At 37.0% G+C, this 20,339-nt stretch overlaps 1 protein-coding gene across 1 annotated transcript; it reads left to right on the plus strand.

The window, feature by feature from the left end:
- Window positions 1-1,841: 1,841 nt before the first annotated feature.
- Window positions 1,842-2,325, plus strand: LOC132376779 (E3 ubiquitin-protein ligase RNF113A-like). Its single transcript, XM_059942624.1, has one exon. The coding sequence runs from the start codon at window positions 1,842-1,844 to the stop codon at window positions 2,265-2,267; it is 426 nt and encodes a 141-aa protein (XP_059798607.1). The 3' UTR covers window positions 2,268-2,325.
- Window positions 2,326-20,339: the final 18,014 nt, after the last annotated feature.

Below are 20,339 nucleotides of genomic sequence, written 5' to 3' on the forward strand. Positions count from 1 at the left end.
TTCTTTTAATCTAGAATACTCCTCTCTTTTTTTTTCTTTCACATCATTGACATTTTTTAAAGAGACAAGCCATGTGTGTTGTGCCCACATGTAGACTTGTCTGATGTTCCATTGTTTAGATTTTAAGCATTTTCAGCAAGGATGCTTCCCAAAGTATTTCATCAGAAGGAACACAATGGCATTTTGCCCATTATTAGTAATATGTAGTTTTATCCCTCAGTTAATTTAGTATCTACCAGATCTCTTCATTGTAAAAGAAGCTTTTTCTCATCATAATTAATAATTTGGGGGGGGGGGCATTTATTTGAGGTTGTGTGAATATTCTTTTCCACAACATACATACATTCAGTAGTGTAAGTTTATTTGATTTTGGATTTTATTTGTAGTATGCGCATACAAACATGTAAATTCAATACTTGGATTTCTGATGTCAAAATTATTTTGATATTTTAAATTATCCCATGAAAATTTATTATGAATTAATGAAAGGTCCAAAATGCTTAAATAATTTGAAAGTGCTTTTTTTTTTTTTTTTTGATATTTATTTATTTATTTGGTGGTGCCGGGTCTTAGTTGTGGCAACGTGGGATCTTTGTTGCGGCATGAGGGATCTTTAGTTGAGGTATGCAGGATCTAGTTCTCTGACCAGGGATTGAACCCGGGACCCCTGCATTGGGAGCATGGAGTCTTAACCACTGCACCACCAGGGAAGTCCCTGAAGGTGCTTTTAAATGTTTTATGAACATATACTCATTTTTAAATGAAAAAAATAATGACTTGAGGACCTCCATTATGACCTGGGGCACACAGGGGCATGGAGGCCAGGTTAGAAACAGATATAGTTCATTTTTGTATCACTGGAAATGAGGAGAAATTCAAAAATATGTCTTTGTTTTCACTTACTGAATATTAAAGAAAAGGTTACCTAGTGAATGACCTTAACTTCCAAAAATATCAAATATTTTAAATAATCCTTGGAGGCTTTGCAATCATTTTAGATAACCCAGATTGACCACCAAACAAGAAGTATTGAAAAGTATGCAAATGAATCTACATGTACCCATAAAAGGTAGCAGTCTACTGCAACTGTTTCTGAAAATTCTCTCAGCTGAATGTCTATGGACTTATTACGTTTAAAACCTTTGCTCCTAAGCATTCATGTAGGCTGACTTTTCAATTTCAAGGGACTTCAGAACAGTTCCCTGCAATTTATCATGTGAAAAGAATTAACAAGAAAGAAAATGGAAGCACATTCACATTTGCCAAGACATTTCCCTTCAGAAGGAGAAAAAGCTCCTGAATGAATAATATAAGAAAGATGGTTTTGGTGCTTCAAAAACAGAAAAATTACTTAAAGTTCCCGTTAGTAAAGCCAGCCTTCCCTTTCCTATAGAATATGAATAAGGACCCGGTACACAGTAGAAACCTGCGGCGTTCCAGCCCGTTATCACACAGGTTCAGGTTGCTCAGGGCTCTCTGCAGTGCCCCACCCCCTACAGAAACCATGTTGATAAGGTAAGTGTTACAACACGTCTCAGTATTGAAGGCAAATCCAAATTAAGTTGATCCTCTATTTTCCCAAGGGGGAAAAATTGAAAATAAGGTTTTAGGCCAATGTGAATATACAGACGTTTACAGGTGTATAACACATAATGAACTAACTTAGTTACACATATTCTAAACCTTCTATGTTGTTGGCCAGCGCTAATGTTTGGTTCCCTTATCTCAACTCCGTCGCTTGGTCCCCTAATCTAGTTTCACGCTTTAATCTTCCAATGGCTCCCAATTTGACCAGAAACTTTCCCCAATGTCCAGATTCAGATATCTAATATCTGAATTCAATGGACTACAAACAGACTGGCTTTTGCGGCTTCAGAGACAGCTGCAAATTCCTCCAGGACCGTTCAGATTACAAGCATGGGTGGCAGATCGAACGTGAGTTTGATGAGGGTCGCTATGGTGTCTATGAGGACGAAAACTATGAAGTGGGAAGCGATGAGGAGGAAATACCATTCAAGTGTTTCATCTGTCGCCAGACCTTCCAAAACCCAGTTGTCACCAAGGGCAGGCATTATGTCTGCGAGAGCTGTGCGCTGCAGCATTTCTACACCACCCGGCGCTGCTATGTCTGTGACCAGCAGACCAACGGCGTCTTCAATCCAGCGAAAGAATTGATTGCTAAACTGGAGAAGCATAGACCTGCAGAAGAGGGTGGTGCTTCCGATTTCCCAGAAGACCCCCATGAGGGTCCAATTCCCATTACTTAATTTTCCCATTATTCTCAAATCTCAAGATAAATGTTTTGTTGTTTTGGAAATCTTAAAAAAAAAAAAAAAAGTCCAGATATCTAATTTTTATTCAACATCTCCAGTTGGGTATCTAACGGATAGCTCAGAGGTGCCACCAAAACGTCTCTGCCCCTCCCAGGTGTTCTCGTTTGCTAAAACTGGCAACTCTAGCCCTCTTCTCCCTTGTAGCCTTCCACAGCTCAGGTGATGACAAGTAAGGAAGTAAGCAGAGACCAAAGGGTTTTTGAAAGACAAAGAAGGGTCATAAATGGAGCCCCTCGGAAGATAGTTTTTTCTGGGAATGTTAAATTCTAACCTCCAACAGCAGAGAACTTTTACAGTCATTAGAGTGTATTTGAAAAGATTTATATCAAGACTTAACTGCACCAGAAATTCAGAAGTGAATCAAAGAGATCCAGGACAGTAGAAACACACCAGAGGTAGAATACCTCCATATGCTAATTACTGAACCCTAAACAATCAGAGTCAGAGGAATCTCAGCAATTAGTATGTAATACCCATAGTAGTAGTCCTCTGGAATGCACCAGAATAGGACAATACAATAGATAATGTGGACCAGAATCAAAGATAATCCAAAGAATGTGGCAAAAGTACAAAAAACACTGCTCTATTCACTGTTAATTAATCTAGAAAAGTGAAATAAAAATTTTAAACTGGAACTACATTTCTGTTTATTCTCACATATGTACTAATTTGTCATATGCATTTCTGCTTAAATTAGCGCTTTGAAACATGTATGTTACTGTTCTGTGATATGAGTCTAGCTCCTCTCACTTAATACATTATTATTATTATTATTTTTAAATGAACAAAGATCTCCCATTTTACGGAATTTGCTTTTAGGTTATCCAACTAACATCACATGGTTCCTTCTATAAGAAATATACAATCATGATTACAAAACCATTAAAGATATTCTATACAAAATAGAACATGGACCAATCTCATATACAAACATAAAGGGTGCTTTTAATTATTTCTAGTTGTTCCATAAGTTTCCAAATGGAAAAGTCCCTCCTTGTATTGATAAGAAGAGATATATGCCCAAGGTTATAGCATGTGAACCGTGAACAAGCACAGTCAGGATTAAATAGATACTCAGATAAGCAACTCCCTTGAGTCTATTCAACAGTTCATGTCATCGCCAGTGTTAAACATTGGGCTTCGGAACCAAAAAATTTGATTTATCCAAACTATAGTTCTTGAGAACTACTGAAATTTTATTAAAAAAAAAAAAATTGTAGAGGGGAAAAAGGATTAAAAAGCAAACAAGTCAATCTTAGGCTTCGCTTCTGTTTCATATTTATGCACCCATCTGCCATAGCCTAAGGTTAAAAAGCACTACTTTTAATCATGAAAAAGATATTCATCACAAGTTAGCCTGAAATAAATCACTCCCCATAGGAAAATCAACATAAACATGGATGGCTCTGCAACAAAAGTCAGAAAAAAAGAGAGAGAAATGGAAGCATTTTGTCTTACCTGCGAACTTCCCCAGTTTAATGAAATCTCCAATCAGAGCCTTCTCCAAAGTCAATGTCTACAAACATCTGAAGAACAAAACAATTAAATTTGATATTCTCAAATAGATCTTCCAAATGATGTAACTGGCGTAATATTGCAATGTCATATAATTTTCAAGCAGCATTTGAATTTGGTACGGAAGTCAAAGCATGTACTAAACTCACTGAAATTTCTTTCCTTCAGCCTAACAATTTTTGTCAGTTTCTGAAACAGACCCACAGATAACATAAACATTTTGACAGAAAATTGGTGGTGGTGACTATGGCATAAAACTATCTGAGGACAAATGTACTGTGACTTGGAACATAAGATACAATTTTCTTTGCATAGAGGCAAAATGAAGTGATGACAGAGTTCACAAAACCTATTCTCCTCTTGAAATTGCATTCTGATTATTCCTTTCATTGGGCATCTTTCAAAAATAAAAACTCGACACTCCAAGCGATTCCATTGACATTGGTTTGCAAGTAATCACCATTCTAGAATTTGCTTTATACTCTTTCTACCTGTAAGAGTATTAAAAAGGCATTCCTGGGCTTTCCTGGTGGCGCAGTGGTTGAGAATCCGCCTGCCAATGCAGGGGACACGGGTTCGAGTCCTGGTCTGGGAAGATCCCACATGCCGCAGAGCAACTGGGCCCGTGAGCCACAATTACTGAGCCTGCGCATCTGGAGCCTGTGCTCCGCAAAAAGAGAGGCCGCAACAGTGAGAGGCCTGCGCACCGCGATGAAGAGTGGCCCCCACTTGCCACAACTAGAGAAAGCCCTCACAGAGAAATGAAGACCCAACACAGCCATAAATAAAATAAATAAATAAATAAATAAATAAATAAAAAAGGCATTCCTGCTTTACTGTGTTTTATTAAGAAGTTTGATCTAGGGGGAAAATTTGGGTAGCCCAAACTCTATCATGCCCATCCTCCCTGCTTCTACATGTGCTGTTCTCCCTTTTCTGTCAAATACATATTTCCAATTGGTAATACCAAGCACAGTGTCAGGGGTGAGAAGAAAATTTGGGGTTAGAGTTTATTCTTTCTAACTACTTGGTTCCTGAGTACTGCCTCTCATGTACGTATTTAACCTTTTTTCCCTTAGAATTTCTCTTTAGACCTTCCATTTTTTTTAAATTTAATTTTTATTTTATATTGGGGTATAGTTGATTTACAGTGTTGTGCTAGTTTCAGGTGTACAGCAAAGTGATTCAGTTAAACGTATACATATATCCATTCTTTTTCAGATTCTTTTCCCATATAGGTTGTTACAGAATACTGAGTATAGTTCCCTGTGCTGTATGGTAGGTCCTTGTTGATTATCTGTTTTATATATAGCAGTCTGTATATGTTTATCCCAAATTCATAATTTATCCCTCCTCCACACCTTTCCCCTTTGGTAACCATAAGTTTGTTTTCAAATTGGTGAGTCTGTTTCTGTTTCGTAAATAAGTTTATTTGTATCATCTTTTTAGAGTCCACATATAAATGATATCATATGATATTTGTCTTTCTATCTTCCTCTGTCTGACTTACTTTACTTAGTATGATAATCTCTGGGTCCATCTATGTTGCTACAAATGGCATTATTTTGTTCTTTATTACGGCTGAGTAATATTCCATTGTATATATGTACCACATCTTCTTTATCCATTCCTCTGTTGATGGACATTTAGGTTGCTTCCATGTCTTGGCTGTTATAAATAGTGCTGCAGTGAACCCTAGGGTGCATGTATATTTTCGAATTATGGTTTTCTCCAGATATATCCCCAGGAGTGGGATTGCTCGATCATATGGTAGCTCTGTTTTTAGTTCTTCAAGGAACCTCTATACTGTCTCCCTAGTGGTTGTACCACCCGTCTATGTTTTAATGAAACTGAAGTACAGTAGTCCCCTGCATCTGCAGGGAATATGTTCCAAGACCTCCAGTTGATGCCTGAAACCATGGATAGTACCACACCCTGTATTTGCTGTTTTTTCCTATACATACATATCTATGATGAAGTTTAATTTATAAATTAGGCACACTAAGAGATTAACAACAATAACTAATAATAAAATGGAACAATTATAATATACTGCAATAAAAGTTACTGTAATAAAAGTTAGGCAAATTTGGTCTATTTCTCTCTCTCAAAATACCCTATTGTACAAATGTAATACCTTTTCCATCTTAACAAAGCACTTAGCATGCACCATAGCCATAACTTTTGCAGTTTGAGATGCAACAACAAAACTAGCAAGAATTTCTCTTTTCTTCTTCACAAGTTCATGGATAGAAGATTTGTTCTTAGATCTTATCAACCTTAGCATACAATTTTTTTCTTTCCTTATTAATTCAAAAGCTTTCACATCTTCACTTAAAGAAAACGTGTTATGGATTCTCTTTGGCATGTTTGAATTGCCGGCATTACTACACTTGCACATTGAGGCCATTATTAAGTAAAACAAGGGTTATTTGAACACAAGTACTGTGATATCATGACAGTCAATCTGATAACTGAGAAGGCTACCAAGTAACTAATGGGCAGGATACAATGGACAAAGGGATAATTCACATCCCAGGCAGGCCAGAATAGGACAGCACCAGGTTTTATCATGCTACTCAGAAGACCTATAATTTCAAACTTATGAGTTGTTAATTACTGAAAATTTCTGTTTAACATTTCTGGACCAGTTTACTGTGGGTAACTGAAACTGTGGAAAGTGAAACTGTGGATCAGGGAGGGCTACTGTAACCCCAATTTTCAAACCATCACCTGTGTTTGCCTCCCTTTGTGCCTCTTCTTAATCTATCTATCATCCTTCAAGTGTCCTTACCCAGACTTTTTGTAAGTTCACATTTGCTACATTTTCCAAAGTCCAACTCAATTATTAGTCCACTTGCAAAGCTTTTCCTGACTGCCAAATAGAAACAGTTTGCTCTTCCTTTAAACTCTCAAAATAATCCATGAACCTCTCAAGTTATATAATACAGTCTACTTTGTATTCAATTAATTTGCTGCAACTCTTCTCTCTCTTACTGGATGACAGCAAATTGGTCACAAAATTGCTGCCTGTCTGTTCTGAATCCATTCCTTGTTCTCCCCAAGGCCTAGACCTAATTGAACACTCCGTACATGGAATATGATATCAGCAATTCTTTGTTTAAAAATGAGCATTTATATTCTTCACCAAATAAAATGTAAGACTTAGAAAATTTAATATTGACTGGACTCCAATTCATAAATTAAATTAAAATATCCATGAATATTTTCATTAAAGAAAGCAAGAGGATCACTTTGGTGGCCAACCCCACCCCCCAGTAAACCTGCAGAAATTGCAGCTCAATCACAACAGGAGGGTGCACACAGCCTACCCAGGGAACAACCCTGGAGTATCTGGTTCAGGTGACCAGAGAGTGTTGTACCACTGGGCCCCACAGGGTACTTTGTACATAGGTAACTCTTTTAAGACCGGAAGATGTGGCTGATATGCATAATAAGTAGAAACAAAAAGAGAGTTAGGCAAAATGAAGAGACAATGGAATACCTTCCAAACAAAAGAACAGGACAAAAGTTCAGAAAAAGAACTAAACAGAATGGAAATAAGCAATTTACCATATAAAGAGTTCAAAGAAATAGTCATAAAGATGACTGCAATCAGGAGAAAATGGATGAAATTCACTGAGAACTTCAACAAAGAGATCAAAAATATAAAAAAGAACCAATCAGAACTGAAGACTACAATAACTGAAAGGAAAACACACTAGAGGGAATCACAGCATATTAGAGGATGCAGAAGGACAGATCAGCAATCTGGAAGATACAGTAGAGGAAGAAGAAAAATATGAACAAAAGAAAGAAAAGAGAATTTAAATAAAACACCTGGACACAAAGGAAATAGAAACACAATGATCCAAAATCTATGGGAGATAGCAAAGGCTCTTAAAAGAGTGAAGTTTATAGGGGAAAAAGTACCTCAGGAAATAAGAAATATCTCAAATAAAGAATAAAACCTTACATCCAAAGGAACTGGGAAAAAAACAAGGAAAAACAAAATTAGTAAAAGAAAATAAATAATAAACAACAGAGCAGACACAAAAAAAATAGTAAAGATCAACAAAACTCAGAGCTGACTCATTGTCAGCTGACACCACAGAAACACAAGGGATCACAAGAGATTATTATGAACAATTATATGCCAATAAAATGGACAACATGGAAGAAATGAACAAATTCCTAGAAATGTACAATCTCCCAAGCCTAAATCAAGAAGAAATAGAAATATGAACAGACCAATTACCAATAATAAAATTGAATCAGTAATAAAAAATTCCTAACAAACAAAAGTTCAGGACTGGATGATTTCATAGGTAACTTCTATAAAACATTTAAAGAAGAGTTAACACCTATCCTTCTCAAACTATTCCAAAAAACTGCAGAGGAAGGAACACTTTTGAAATAACTTTGAGGGCAGCTTCACCCTGATACCAAAACCAGATAAAAATACCCGCAAAATAAAATTACAGGCCAATATCACTGACATACATAGATGCAAAAATGCTCAAAGAATCATACACCATGATCAAAGTGGAGTTTATCCCAGGGATGCAAGGATGATCCAATATCCACAAATCAATCAACGTGGTACACCACATTAAAAAAATGTTAATAAAAATTATTCACTTTTGTTGTAGAATTAAAAACTCATATGATCATCTCAACAGATGTAGAAAAGGCTTTTGACAAATTTCAACATCGATTTATGATAAAAACTCAACAAATTGGGTATAGAGGGAACATACCTCAACAAATAAAGGCCATATATGACAAGCTCACAGCTAACATCATACTCAATGGTGAAAAGTAGAAAACATTTTTTCTAAGATCAGGACAAGACAAGGATATCCACTCTTAGCGCTTTTATTCAACATAACACTAGGAGTCTTAGTCACAGCTGTCAGACAAAAATATAGGAATCCAAATTGAAAAGGAAGAAGTAAAGCTGTCACTGTTTGCAGATGATGTGATATTATATATAGAAAATCCTAAGATACCACCAAAGAAACTATTAAAACCAATAAATGAATTCAGTAAAGTTGCAGGATACAAGATTAATATACAAAAATCTGTTGCATTCCTATACACTAACAACAAACTATCAGAAAGAGAAATTAAGTAAATAATGCCATTTACAATTGCATCAAAAAAAAAAAAATCTAGGAATAAATCTAACCCAGGACGTAAAAGACCTTTACTCAGAATAATATGAGACATTAATGAATGATACTGAAGATGACACTAACAATTGGAAAGATATACCACCCCCTGGACTGGAAGAACTAATATTATTAAAATGGCTGGTGGGGGACCTTCAAGATGTCAGAGGAGTAAGACATGGAGCTCACCTTCCTACCCACAAATACAACAAAAATACATCTACATGTGGAACAACTCCTACAGAACACCTACTAAGCACGGGTAGAAGACCTCAGACTTCCCAAAAGGCAAGAAAATCCCCATGTACCTGGGTAGGGCAAAAGAAAAAAGAAAAAACAGAGACAAAATAATAGGGATGGGACCTACACCTCTGGAAGGGAGCTGTAAAGGAGGAAAAGTTTCCACACACTAGGAAGCCCCTTCATTGTCAGAGATGGGGGTTGGGTTGGGGGGAAGCTTTGGAGCCACGGAGGAGAGCGCAGCAACAGGGGTGCAGAGGGCAAAATGGAGAAATTCCCGCACAGAGGATCGGTACCTACCACCAGCCTGAGAGGCTTGTCTGCTCACCCACTGGGGTGGGTGGAGACTGGGAGCTGAGGCTTGGGCTTTGGAGGTCAGATCCCAGGGAGAGGACTGGGGTTGGCTGCGTGAACACAGCCTGAAGGGGGATAGTGTGCCACAGCTAGCTGGGAAGAAGTCCAGGGAAAAAGTCTGGATCTGCCTAAGAGGCAAGAGACCACTGTTTCAAGGTACGCGAGGAGAGGGGATTCAGAGCACCACCTAAACGAGCTCCAGAGAGAGGAGCGAGCTGTGGCTATCAGCGCGGACCCAAGAGATGGGCATGAAATGCTAATGCTGCTGCTGCAGTCACCCAAGAATCCCATGTGCAAGCACAGGTCACTATCCATACCCCCCCGGGAGCCTGTGCAGTATGCCACTGCAAGGGTCCCGATCAAGGGACAAGTTCCCCGGGAGAACACATGGTGTGCCTCAGGCTGTTGCAATGTCATGTAGGCCTCTGTCGCCGCAGGCTCACCCCATATTCCAATTATAGCTACCATACTCCTCCCTACCCCCGGCCTGAATGAGCAAGAGCCCCCTAATCAGCTGCTGCCTTAACCGCCTCCTGTCTGGGTGGGGAACAGATGCCTGAGGGCGACCTACACGCAGAGGTGGGGCCAAAACCAAAGCTAAACCTCAGGAGCTGTCTGAACAAAGAAGAGAAAGGGAAATTTCTCCCAGCAGCCTCAGGAGCAGTGGATTAAATCCCCACAATCAACTTGATGTACCTGCATCTGTGGAATACCTGAAAAGACAACGAATCATTCCAAAATTGAGGCAGTGTACTTTGGGAGCAACTGTAGACTTGGGGTTTGCTGTCTATGACTGATTTGTTTCTGATTTTTATGTATATCTTAGTATAGTTTTTAGTGCTTGTTATCACTGATGGATTTGTTTATTGGTTTGGTTGCTCTATTCTTTTTTATTATTATTTTTTTTTACTTTAATAATATTTTAAAAATATTTTTTTCTTTCTTTTTTTCTCCCTTTTCTTCTGAGCCATGTGGCTGACAGGGTCTCGGTGCTCCAGCCTGGTGTCAGGCCTGAGCCTCGGAGATGAGAGAGCCAAGTTCAGGACTTTGGACCACCAGAGACCTCCTGGCCCCAAGTAATATCAATTGGCAGGAGATTTCCCAGATATCTCCTTCTCAATGCTAAGACCCAGCTCTAATCAACTGCCAGCAAGCCCCAGTGCTGGATGCCCCATGACAAACAACTAGCAAGACAGGAACACAACCCCACCCATTAGCAGACAGGCTGCCTAAAATCATACTAAGTTCACAGACACCCCAAAACACACCACAGGATGCAGCCTTGCCCACCAGAAAGACAAGATCCAGCCCCACCCACCAGACACAGGCACCAGTCCCCTCTACCAGGAAGCCTACAAAAGCCACTGAAACAACCTCACCCACTGGGGGCAGACACCACAAACAACAGGACTATGAACCTACAGCCTGAGGAAAGGAGATCCCAAACACAGTAAGTTCAACAAAATGAGAAGACAGAGAAATATGCAGCAGATGAAGGAGCAAGGTAAAAACCCACCAGACTAAAAAAATGAAGAGGAAATAGTCAGTCTACCTGAAAAATAATTCAGAGTAATGATAATAAAGATGATCCAAAATCTTGGAAAAAGAATGGAGAAAATATAAGAAACGTTTAACAAGGACCTAGAAGAACTAAAAAGCAAACAAACAATGGTGAATAACAGAATAAATGAAATTAAAAATTCTCTAGAAGGAATCAATAACAGAATAACTGATGCAGAAGAATGGATAAGTGACCTGGAAGATAAAATAGTGTAAATAACTAACGCAAAGCAGAATAAAGAAAAAAGAAGGAAAAGAATTGAGGACAGTTTCAGAGACATCTGGGACATTAAATGCACCACATTCAAATTATAGGGGTCCCAGAAGTAGAAGAGAAAAAGAAAGGGACTGAGAAAATATTTGAAGAGATTATAGTTGTATAAAACTTGTATAATATGGGAAAGGAAATAGTCAGTCAAGTCCAGGAAGTGCAGAGAGTACCATACAGGATAAATCCAAGGAGAAACACGCCAGACACATATTAATCAAACTACCAAAAAATTAAATACAAAGAAGAAATATTAAAAGCAGCAAGGGAAAAACAACAAATAACATACAAGGGAATCCCTATAAGGTTAACAGCTGATCTTTCAGCAGAAACTCTGCAGACCAGAAGGGAGTGGCAGGACATACTTAAAGTGATGAAAGGGAAAAACCTGCAACCAAGATTACTCTACCCAGCAAGGATCTCAGATTTGACAGAGAAATTAAAACCTTTAGAGACAAACAAAGCTAAGAGAATTCAGCACCACCAAACAAGCTTTACAACAAATGGTAAAGGAACTTCTCTAGGCAGGAAACAGAAGAGAAGGAAAAGACCTACAATAACAAACCTGAAACAATTAAGAAAATGGTAATAGGAACATACATATTGTTAATTACCTTAAATGTAAATGGATTAAATTCTCTAAGCAAAAGACATAGACTGGCTGAATGGATACAAACACAAGACCTGTATATATGCTATCTACAAGAGACCCACTTCAGACCTAGGGACACATACGGACTGAAAGTGAGGAATGGAAAAAGATATTCCATACAAATGGAAATCAAAGGAAAGCTGGAGAAGCAATTCTCATACCAGACAAAATAGACTTTAAAACAAAGACTATTACAAGAGACAAAGAAGGACACTACATAATCATCAAAGGATCAATCCAAGTAGAAGATATAACAATTGTAAATATTTATGCACCCAACATAGGAGCACATCAATACATAAGGCAAATGCTAACAGCCATAAAACAGTAACACAATCATAGTAGGAGACTTTAACACCCCACTTTCACCAGTGAACAGATCATCCAAAATGAAACTAAATAAGGAAACACAAGCTTTAAATGACATATTAAATAAGATGGACTTAACTGATATTTATAGGACATTCCATCCCAAAACAAGAGAATACACTTTCTTCTCAAGTGCTTATGGAACATTCTCCAGGATAGATCATATCTTGGGTCACAAATCAAGCCTTGGTAAATTTAAGAAAATTTAAATCATATCAAGTATCTTTTCCAACCACAACACTGTGAGACTAGATATCAATTTTGCAAAGAAACTGCAAAAAGTACAAACACATGGAGGCTAAACAATACACTACTAAATAACCAAGAGATCACTGAAGAAATCAAAGAGGAAATCAAAAAATACCTAGAAACAAATGACAAGGAAAACACGAAGACCCAAAACCTGGGATGCAGCAAAAGCAGTTCTAAGAGGGAAGTTTATAGCAATACAATCCTACCTCAAGAAACAAGAAACATCTCAAATAAACAACCTAGCCTTACATTTAAAACAATTAGAGAAAGAAGAAAAAAAAACCCTAAAGTTAGCAGAAGGAAAGGAATCATAAAGATCAGATCAGAAATAAATGAAAGAGAAATGAAGGAAACAATACCAAAGATCAATGAAACTAAAAGCTGGTTATTTGAGAAGATAAACAAAATTGATAAACCATTAACCAGACTCATCAAGAAAAATGGGAGATGACTCAAATCAACAGAAGTAGAAATGAAAAAGAGGAGTAACAACTGACACTGCAGATATGCAAAGGATCTTAAGAGATTACTACAAGCAACTATATGCCAATACAATGGCCAACCTGGAAGAAATGGACAAATTCTTAGAAAAGCACAACCTTCTGAGACTGGATCAGGAAGAAATAGAAAATATAAACAGACAAATCACAAGCAGTGAAATTGAAACTGTGATTAAATATCTTCCAACGAACAAAAGCCCAGGACTAGACGGCTTCACAGGCAAGTTCTAGCAAACATTTAGAGAAGAACTAACAGCTATCCTTCTCAAACTCTTCCAAAATATAGCAGAGGGAGGAACACTCCCAAACTCATTCTATGAGGCCACCATCACCCGGATACCAAAATCATAAAAAGATGTCACAAAAAAAGAAAAGTACAGGCCACTATCACTGATGAACATAGATGCAAAAACCCTCAACTAAACACTAGCAAACAGAATCCAACAGCACATTAAAAGGATCATACACCATGATCAAGTGGGGTTTATCCCAAGAATGCAAGTGTTCCTCAATATATGCGAATCAATCAATGTGATACACCATATTAACAAATTTAAGAATAAGAATCATATGATCATCGCAATAGATGCAGTGAAAGCTTTTGACAAAATTCAACACCTATTTATGATAAAAACCCTCCAGAAAGTAGGCAGAGAGGGAACTTACCTCAACATAATAAAGGCCATATACAACAAACCCACAGCCAACATCGTTCTCAATGGTGAAAAACTGAAACCATTTCCTCTAAGATCAGGAATAAGACAAGGTTGTCCACTCTATTATTCAACATAGTTCTGGAAGTTTTAGCCACAGCAATCAGAGAAGAAAAAGAAATAAAAGGAATCCAAATTGGAAAAGAAGAAGTAAGGCTGTCACTGTTTGCAGATGACATGACACTATACATAGAGAATCCTAAAGATGATACCAAAAAACGACTAGAGCTAATCAATGAATTTGGTAAAGTAACAGGGTACAAAATTAATGCACAGAAATCACTTCTGAAAGAGAAATTAAGGAAACCCTCCCATTTACCATTGCAACAAAAAGAATAAAATACCTAGGAATAAACCTACCTAAGGAGACAAAAGACCTGTATGCAGAAAACTATAAGACACTCATGAAAGAAATTAAAGTGGATACAAACAGATGGAGAGATATACCATGTTCTTGGATTGGAAGAATCAACATTGTGAAAATGACTATACTACCCAACACAATCTACAGATTCAATGCAATCCCTATTAAACTACCAATGGCATTTTTTACAGAACTTGAATGAAAAATTTCAAAATTTGTATGGAAACACAAAAGATGCCGAATAGCCAAAGCAATCTTGTGAAAGAAAAATGGAACTGGAGTAATCAGGCTCCATGACTTCAGACTATACTACAAAGCTACAGTAATCAAGAAAGTATGGTACTGGTACAAAAACAGAAATATAGATTAATGGAACAGGATAGAAAGGCCAGAGATAAACCCATGCGTATATGGTCACCTTATCTTTCATAAAGGCAGCAAGAATATACAATGGATGAAAGATAGCCTGTTCAATAAGTGGTGCTGGGAAAACTGAACAGCTAAATGTAAAAGAATGAAATTACAACACTTCTTAACACTATACACAAAAATAAAATCAAAATAGATTAAAGACCTAAATGGAAGGCCAGACACTATAAAACTCTTAGAGAAAAACATAGGCAGAACACTCTATGACATAAACCACAGAAAGATCCTTTTTGACCCACCTCATAGAGAAATGGAGATGAAAACAAAAATAAACAAATGTGACCTAATGAAACTTAAAAGCTTTTGCACAGCAAAGGAAACCATAAACAAGATGAAAAGACAGCCCTCAGAATGGGAGAAAATATTTGCAAATGAAGCACCTGACAAAGGATTAATCTCCAAAATATACAAGCAGCTCATGCAGCTCAATATCAAAAAAACAAACAACCCAATCCCAAAATGGGCAGAAGATCTAAACAGACATTTCTCCAAAGAAGATATACAGATTGCCATCAAACACATGAATGGAGGCTCAACATCACTAATCATTAGAGAAATGCAAATGAAACCTACAATGAGGTATCACCTCATACCTGTCAGAATGGCCATCATCAAAAAACCTACAAACAGGAAATGCTGGAGAGGATTTGGAGAAAAGGGAACCCTCTTGGGCTGTTGGTGGGAATGTAAATTGCTACAGCCACTGTTGAGAACAGTATGGAGCTTCCTGAAAAAACTAAAAATGGAACTACCATATGACCCAGCAATCCCACTATCTCGCATATACCCTGAGAAAACTATAATTCAAAAAGTGTCATGTACCAAAATGTTCACTGCAGCACTATTTACAATAGCCAGGACATGGAAGCAACCTACATGTCCATCGACAGATGAATGGATAAAGATGTGGCACATATATATAATGGAATATTAGCCATAAAAAGAAACGAAATTGAGTTATTTGTAGTGAGGTGGATGGACCTAGAGTCTGTTATAGAGAGTGAAGTAAGTCAGAAAGAGAAAAACAAATACCATATGCTAACACATATATATGGAATCTAAAAAAAAAAAAAAAAAAAAAAAATTGGTTCTGAAGAACCTAGGGGCAGGACAGGAATAAAGATGGAGATGTAGAGAATGGACTTGAGGACACGGGGAGGGGGAAGGGTAAGCTGGGATGAAGTGAGCATTGACGTATATACACTACCAAATGTAAAATAGATAGCTAGTGGGAAGCAGCCACATAACACAGGGAGATCTGCTCGGTGCTTTGCGACCACCTAGAGGGGTGGGATATGGAGAGTGGGAGGGAGATGCAAGAGGGAGGGGATATGGGGATATATGTATACATATATCTGATTCACTTTGTTATAAAGCAAAAACTAACACAACAATGTAAAGCAATTATGCTCCAATAAAGATGTGAAATAAGAAAAAAATAATTAAAAGTTAAAGGTGGCAAAACAACAACAACAAAAAAAAAAAACAGCTATACAACCCAAGGCAATCTACAGATTCAATGTAATCCCTATCAAAATACCTATGACATTTTTCACAGAACTAGAACAAAGACTCCTAAAATATATATGAAAACACAAAAGACTGCAAATAGCCAAAACAATCTTGAGAAAGAAAAAGAATGCTGAAGGCATTATGCTCACTGACTTCAAACTATACTACAAAGCTACAGACATCAAAACAGTATGAAACTGGCACAAAAACAGACACATAGGTCAATAGTTCAGAATAGACAGCCCAGAAGTGAATTCACCCTTATATGGTCAATTAATCTAAGACAAAGGGGCAAGAATATACAATAGGGAAATACAGCATTTTCAGCAACTGGTTTTGGGAAAACTGGACAGCTTTATGCAAAACAATCAGGCTGGACTATTTTCTTATATCGTATACAAAAATAAACTCAAAATATATTAAAGACTTGAATGTAAGATATGAAACCCTAACACTTCTAGAAGAAAACATAGGCAGTATTCTCTTTGATGTCATCTTAGCAATGTGTTTTTGGATACGTCTTCACAGGCAAGGGAAACAAAAGCATAATAAACAAATGGGACTACATCAAAATAGAAAGCTTTTGCACAATGAAGGAAACTACTAACAAAACAAAAAAGCCCACCTATTGAATAGAAGATAGTTGCAAATGATATATGTGATAAGGGGTTAATTTAAAAAAAATAGACAAAGAACTCATAAAACTCAACATCAAAAAAAAAAAAAGGATTAAAAAATGGGCAGAAGATTTGGATAGACATTTTTCCTAAGAAGACATACAGATTGCACTAGGCATGTGAAAACTTTCTCAACATCACTAATCATCAGGGAAATGTAAATCAAACTACAAGGAGATATCACAACATACCATTCAGAATGGTTTATTATCAAAATGTCAAGAAATAACAAATTTTGGCCAGGATATGGAGAAAAGGGAACCCTGGTACACTGTTGCTGAGAATGTAAATTGGTACAGCCACTATGGAAGACAGTATAAAGTTTCCTCAAAAAATTAAAAATGGGACTCCCATACAATCCAATAATTCCACTTCTGGGTATTTATATGAAAGAAACAAAAACACTAATCTGAAAAGATATATGCACCCTTATGTTCATTCCAGCATTATTTACACACACACACACACACACACACACACACACACTTTTATACATATACAATAGGATAATATTCAGCCACAAAAATTAACAAAATCTTGCCATTTGCAGCAACATGGATGTACCTATAGGGTATTATGCTAAATGAAATAAGTCATACAGAGAAAGACAAATACCATATGATTCCTCTTACATGTGGAATCTGAAAAACAAATGAACAAACAAAACATGAACAGACTCATAGATGTGGACAAAAAGCTGCTGACTGCCAGAAGAGAGTGGGGTGTGGGGATAAGCAAAATAGGTAAAGAATATTAAGAGATACAAGTTACAAAATAAATAAGTCACAGGGATGTACAGTACGGATTAGGGAATATAATCAATAATATTGCAATAGCTTTATATGGTGACAGATTGTTGTTAGACTTATCATGGTAAGCAATTCATAATGTACATAAATATTGAATCACTATGTTGTACACCTGCAACTATTGGGTGGGTGAAAAAGTGCCTTCGGTTTTTTAAGTAAAAATAAAAGACACATTTTTTATTTTCATCAAGAACTTTATTGAACAACGTATTCACCCTTTTGTTCCACTACCTTCTGCCATTTATCAGGCAACTTCACAATTGCATTCTCCCAAAACTTTTTATCTTTTTCAGCAAAGAACTGTTCAAGGTACCTTTTACAGTCTTCCAGGGTATTGAAATTTTTTCCATTAAGAGAATTTTGTAAAGACTGAAATCAATGGAAATCCCAAGGTGCAATGTCTGGTGAATACAGCAGATGAATCAGAACTTCCCAGCCAAGCTGTAACAGTTTTTGCCTCGTCATCAAAGAAACATGCGGTCTTGCATTATCCTGATGGAAGATTACGTGTTTTCTGTTGACTAATTCTGGACACTTTTCCAGAATTAGTGCCACTTTCGGTTGGTCTAATTGGGAGCAGTACTTGTTGGAATTAATCATTTGGTTTTCTGGAAGGAGCTCATAATAGAGGACTCCCTTCCAATCCCACCACATATACAACATCACCTTCTTTGGATGAAGGCCAGCCTTTGGTGTGGTTGGTGGTGGTTCAATTCGCTTGTCCCACGATCTCTTCTGTCACACTGTTGTACAGTGTCCACTTTTTATCACCTGTCACAATTTGTTTTAAAAATGGAACGTTTTCATTATGTTTCAGTAGAGAATCACATGCAGAAATATGGTCAAGAAGGTTTTTTTTCGCTTAACTTTTGTGGAACCCAAACATCAAAGCAATTCACATAACCAAGCTGGTGCAAATGATTTTCAATGCTTGATTTGGATATTTTGAGTATGTCGGCTATCCCCCGTGTGGTATAACGTTGATTGTTCTCAATTATTGTTTTGATTTGATTGTTATCAACTTCAACTGATCTACCCGACTGTGGAGCATCGTCCAGCAAGAAATTCCCAGCACCAAATTTTGCAAACCACTTTTGACATGTTCGATCAGTCACAGCACCTTCTCCGTATACTGCACAAAGTTTTTGTGCGTTTCAGTTGTATTTTTACCTTTCTTAAAATAATAAAGCATAATATGCAGAAAATGTTGTTTTCTTCCATCTTCAATATTAAAATGGCTACACAAAACTTCACCAGTTTTGATGTCTTCTTTTAAATGCACGCCGATATAACAGCTGTCACATACAATCTAACAAAATTGTTTCGAATGAAGTTAAAGACAACTAAATGCTACTGGAGCCATCTTACGGAAAAAAAACGAACAAACCTTTTGGCCCACCCAATAATATAATATTGTACAGGAAAAATACTTTAAAAATAAAAATAAAACAAGAAGTTTAATGTATGAAAGAAAATTTATCTCAGTTTAGCTTTTCAACAAGAAAATTTCTTAGAATAAAACTCAAGTTTAAATACATACTAAAGAGGAGTTGTTTGGACTATTTACCAAGCTAATCTATTGAAGAATATAACAATAGAACAATTGTATTAAAATGTCATTAATAGTTCAGTGTATTTGAAATCTTGGAAGTATTACTTTGGCCTTGATTTCAAGCTAATACTACTGGAAACATACTCATTGGGATAAGAGCAAGTCACATATTCTCATTACTCAGCTCCATGCTGGATTTTTTTTCATCTTGTTAAAAAGTGTGGCATATGGTGGAAATTCACAGCTAATGTATTCTTCCTGAGGTCTTTACTTACCCAGATAAAAACAATCAAAATAAAAAACGGTGCTTTACTGAACACTGATGTGAACTTCTTGTGCCCTCTGATAATATTGGGGAAAGTTAACAAGTGTGTTAAAAGCACAGAGAGTTTCTATGGACATACTTTCACTTTATGGTAAACAAGGTTAATGCAAGGTCATTTGAGACATTGCAGATAACTTGGATTTTTTAACAAGTAGACAGATAAAGCCCGAGTGTGCATAATGCAATAAAAAATCAGCCAAATGACAAGAGAGCACAAGAAAAGCATGTTTAAAAACCCCAGACTTTCCATCCAAAACGCTAATTTATGAAATACATGAATATGTATTTCATGTATTAACACTGTAACAAGCACAAGATTAATTATTAGTTGATTGATATCTATAATGCCTTCTCAAAAAGTCAAACTAATGGGAAAATTAATAATCAAGCATTTCAGAATATCTAAAATTATTAAGCTGTGAGGGATATTAGACTTTCTCTAGAAAGTTCTTCCAACTTCCTCTTTTTGTTATTAAGGCAAGTGAGGCCCAGAGAATGGAAGTGGCTTGTGTAAGGGCACAAATTACTTCTAGATCTGAGACTATGACTAGTCTCTCACCAGAATATAGGGAGTGACTCTTGCCACGTTCTTAAGAGGGGGCGCTGAGTCAGAGCTCCCTGGAGAGTGGGGCGGTTGGTGAGGGATCGACAAGGCACGTTTCTCTTCCAGCAGCAAGACTACCAATAAGTGCTCTGAATCCGCTCCTGGAACCAAAGAGCTACTATTGCCTCTTTAGTAAA

The sequence above is a fragment of the Balaenoptera ricei genome, chromosome 13 (assembly GCF_028023285.1).
Source record: "Balaenoptera ricei isolate mBalRic1 chromosome 13, mBalRic1.hap2, whole genome shotgun sequence".
NCBI classification, from domain to species: domain Eukaryota; kingdom Metazoa; phylum Chordata; class Mammalia; order Artiodactyla; family Balaenopteridae; genus Balaenoptera; species Balaenoptera ricei.

What these genes read in the sequence shown, in the direction of transcription:
- LOC132376779 (XM_059942624.1), top strand. Translation starts at nt 1,842, where the DNA reads ATGGACTACAAACAGACTGGCTTTTGCGGCTTCAGAGACAGCTGCAAA.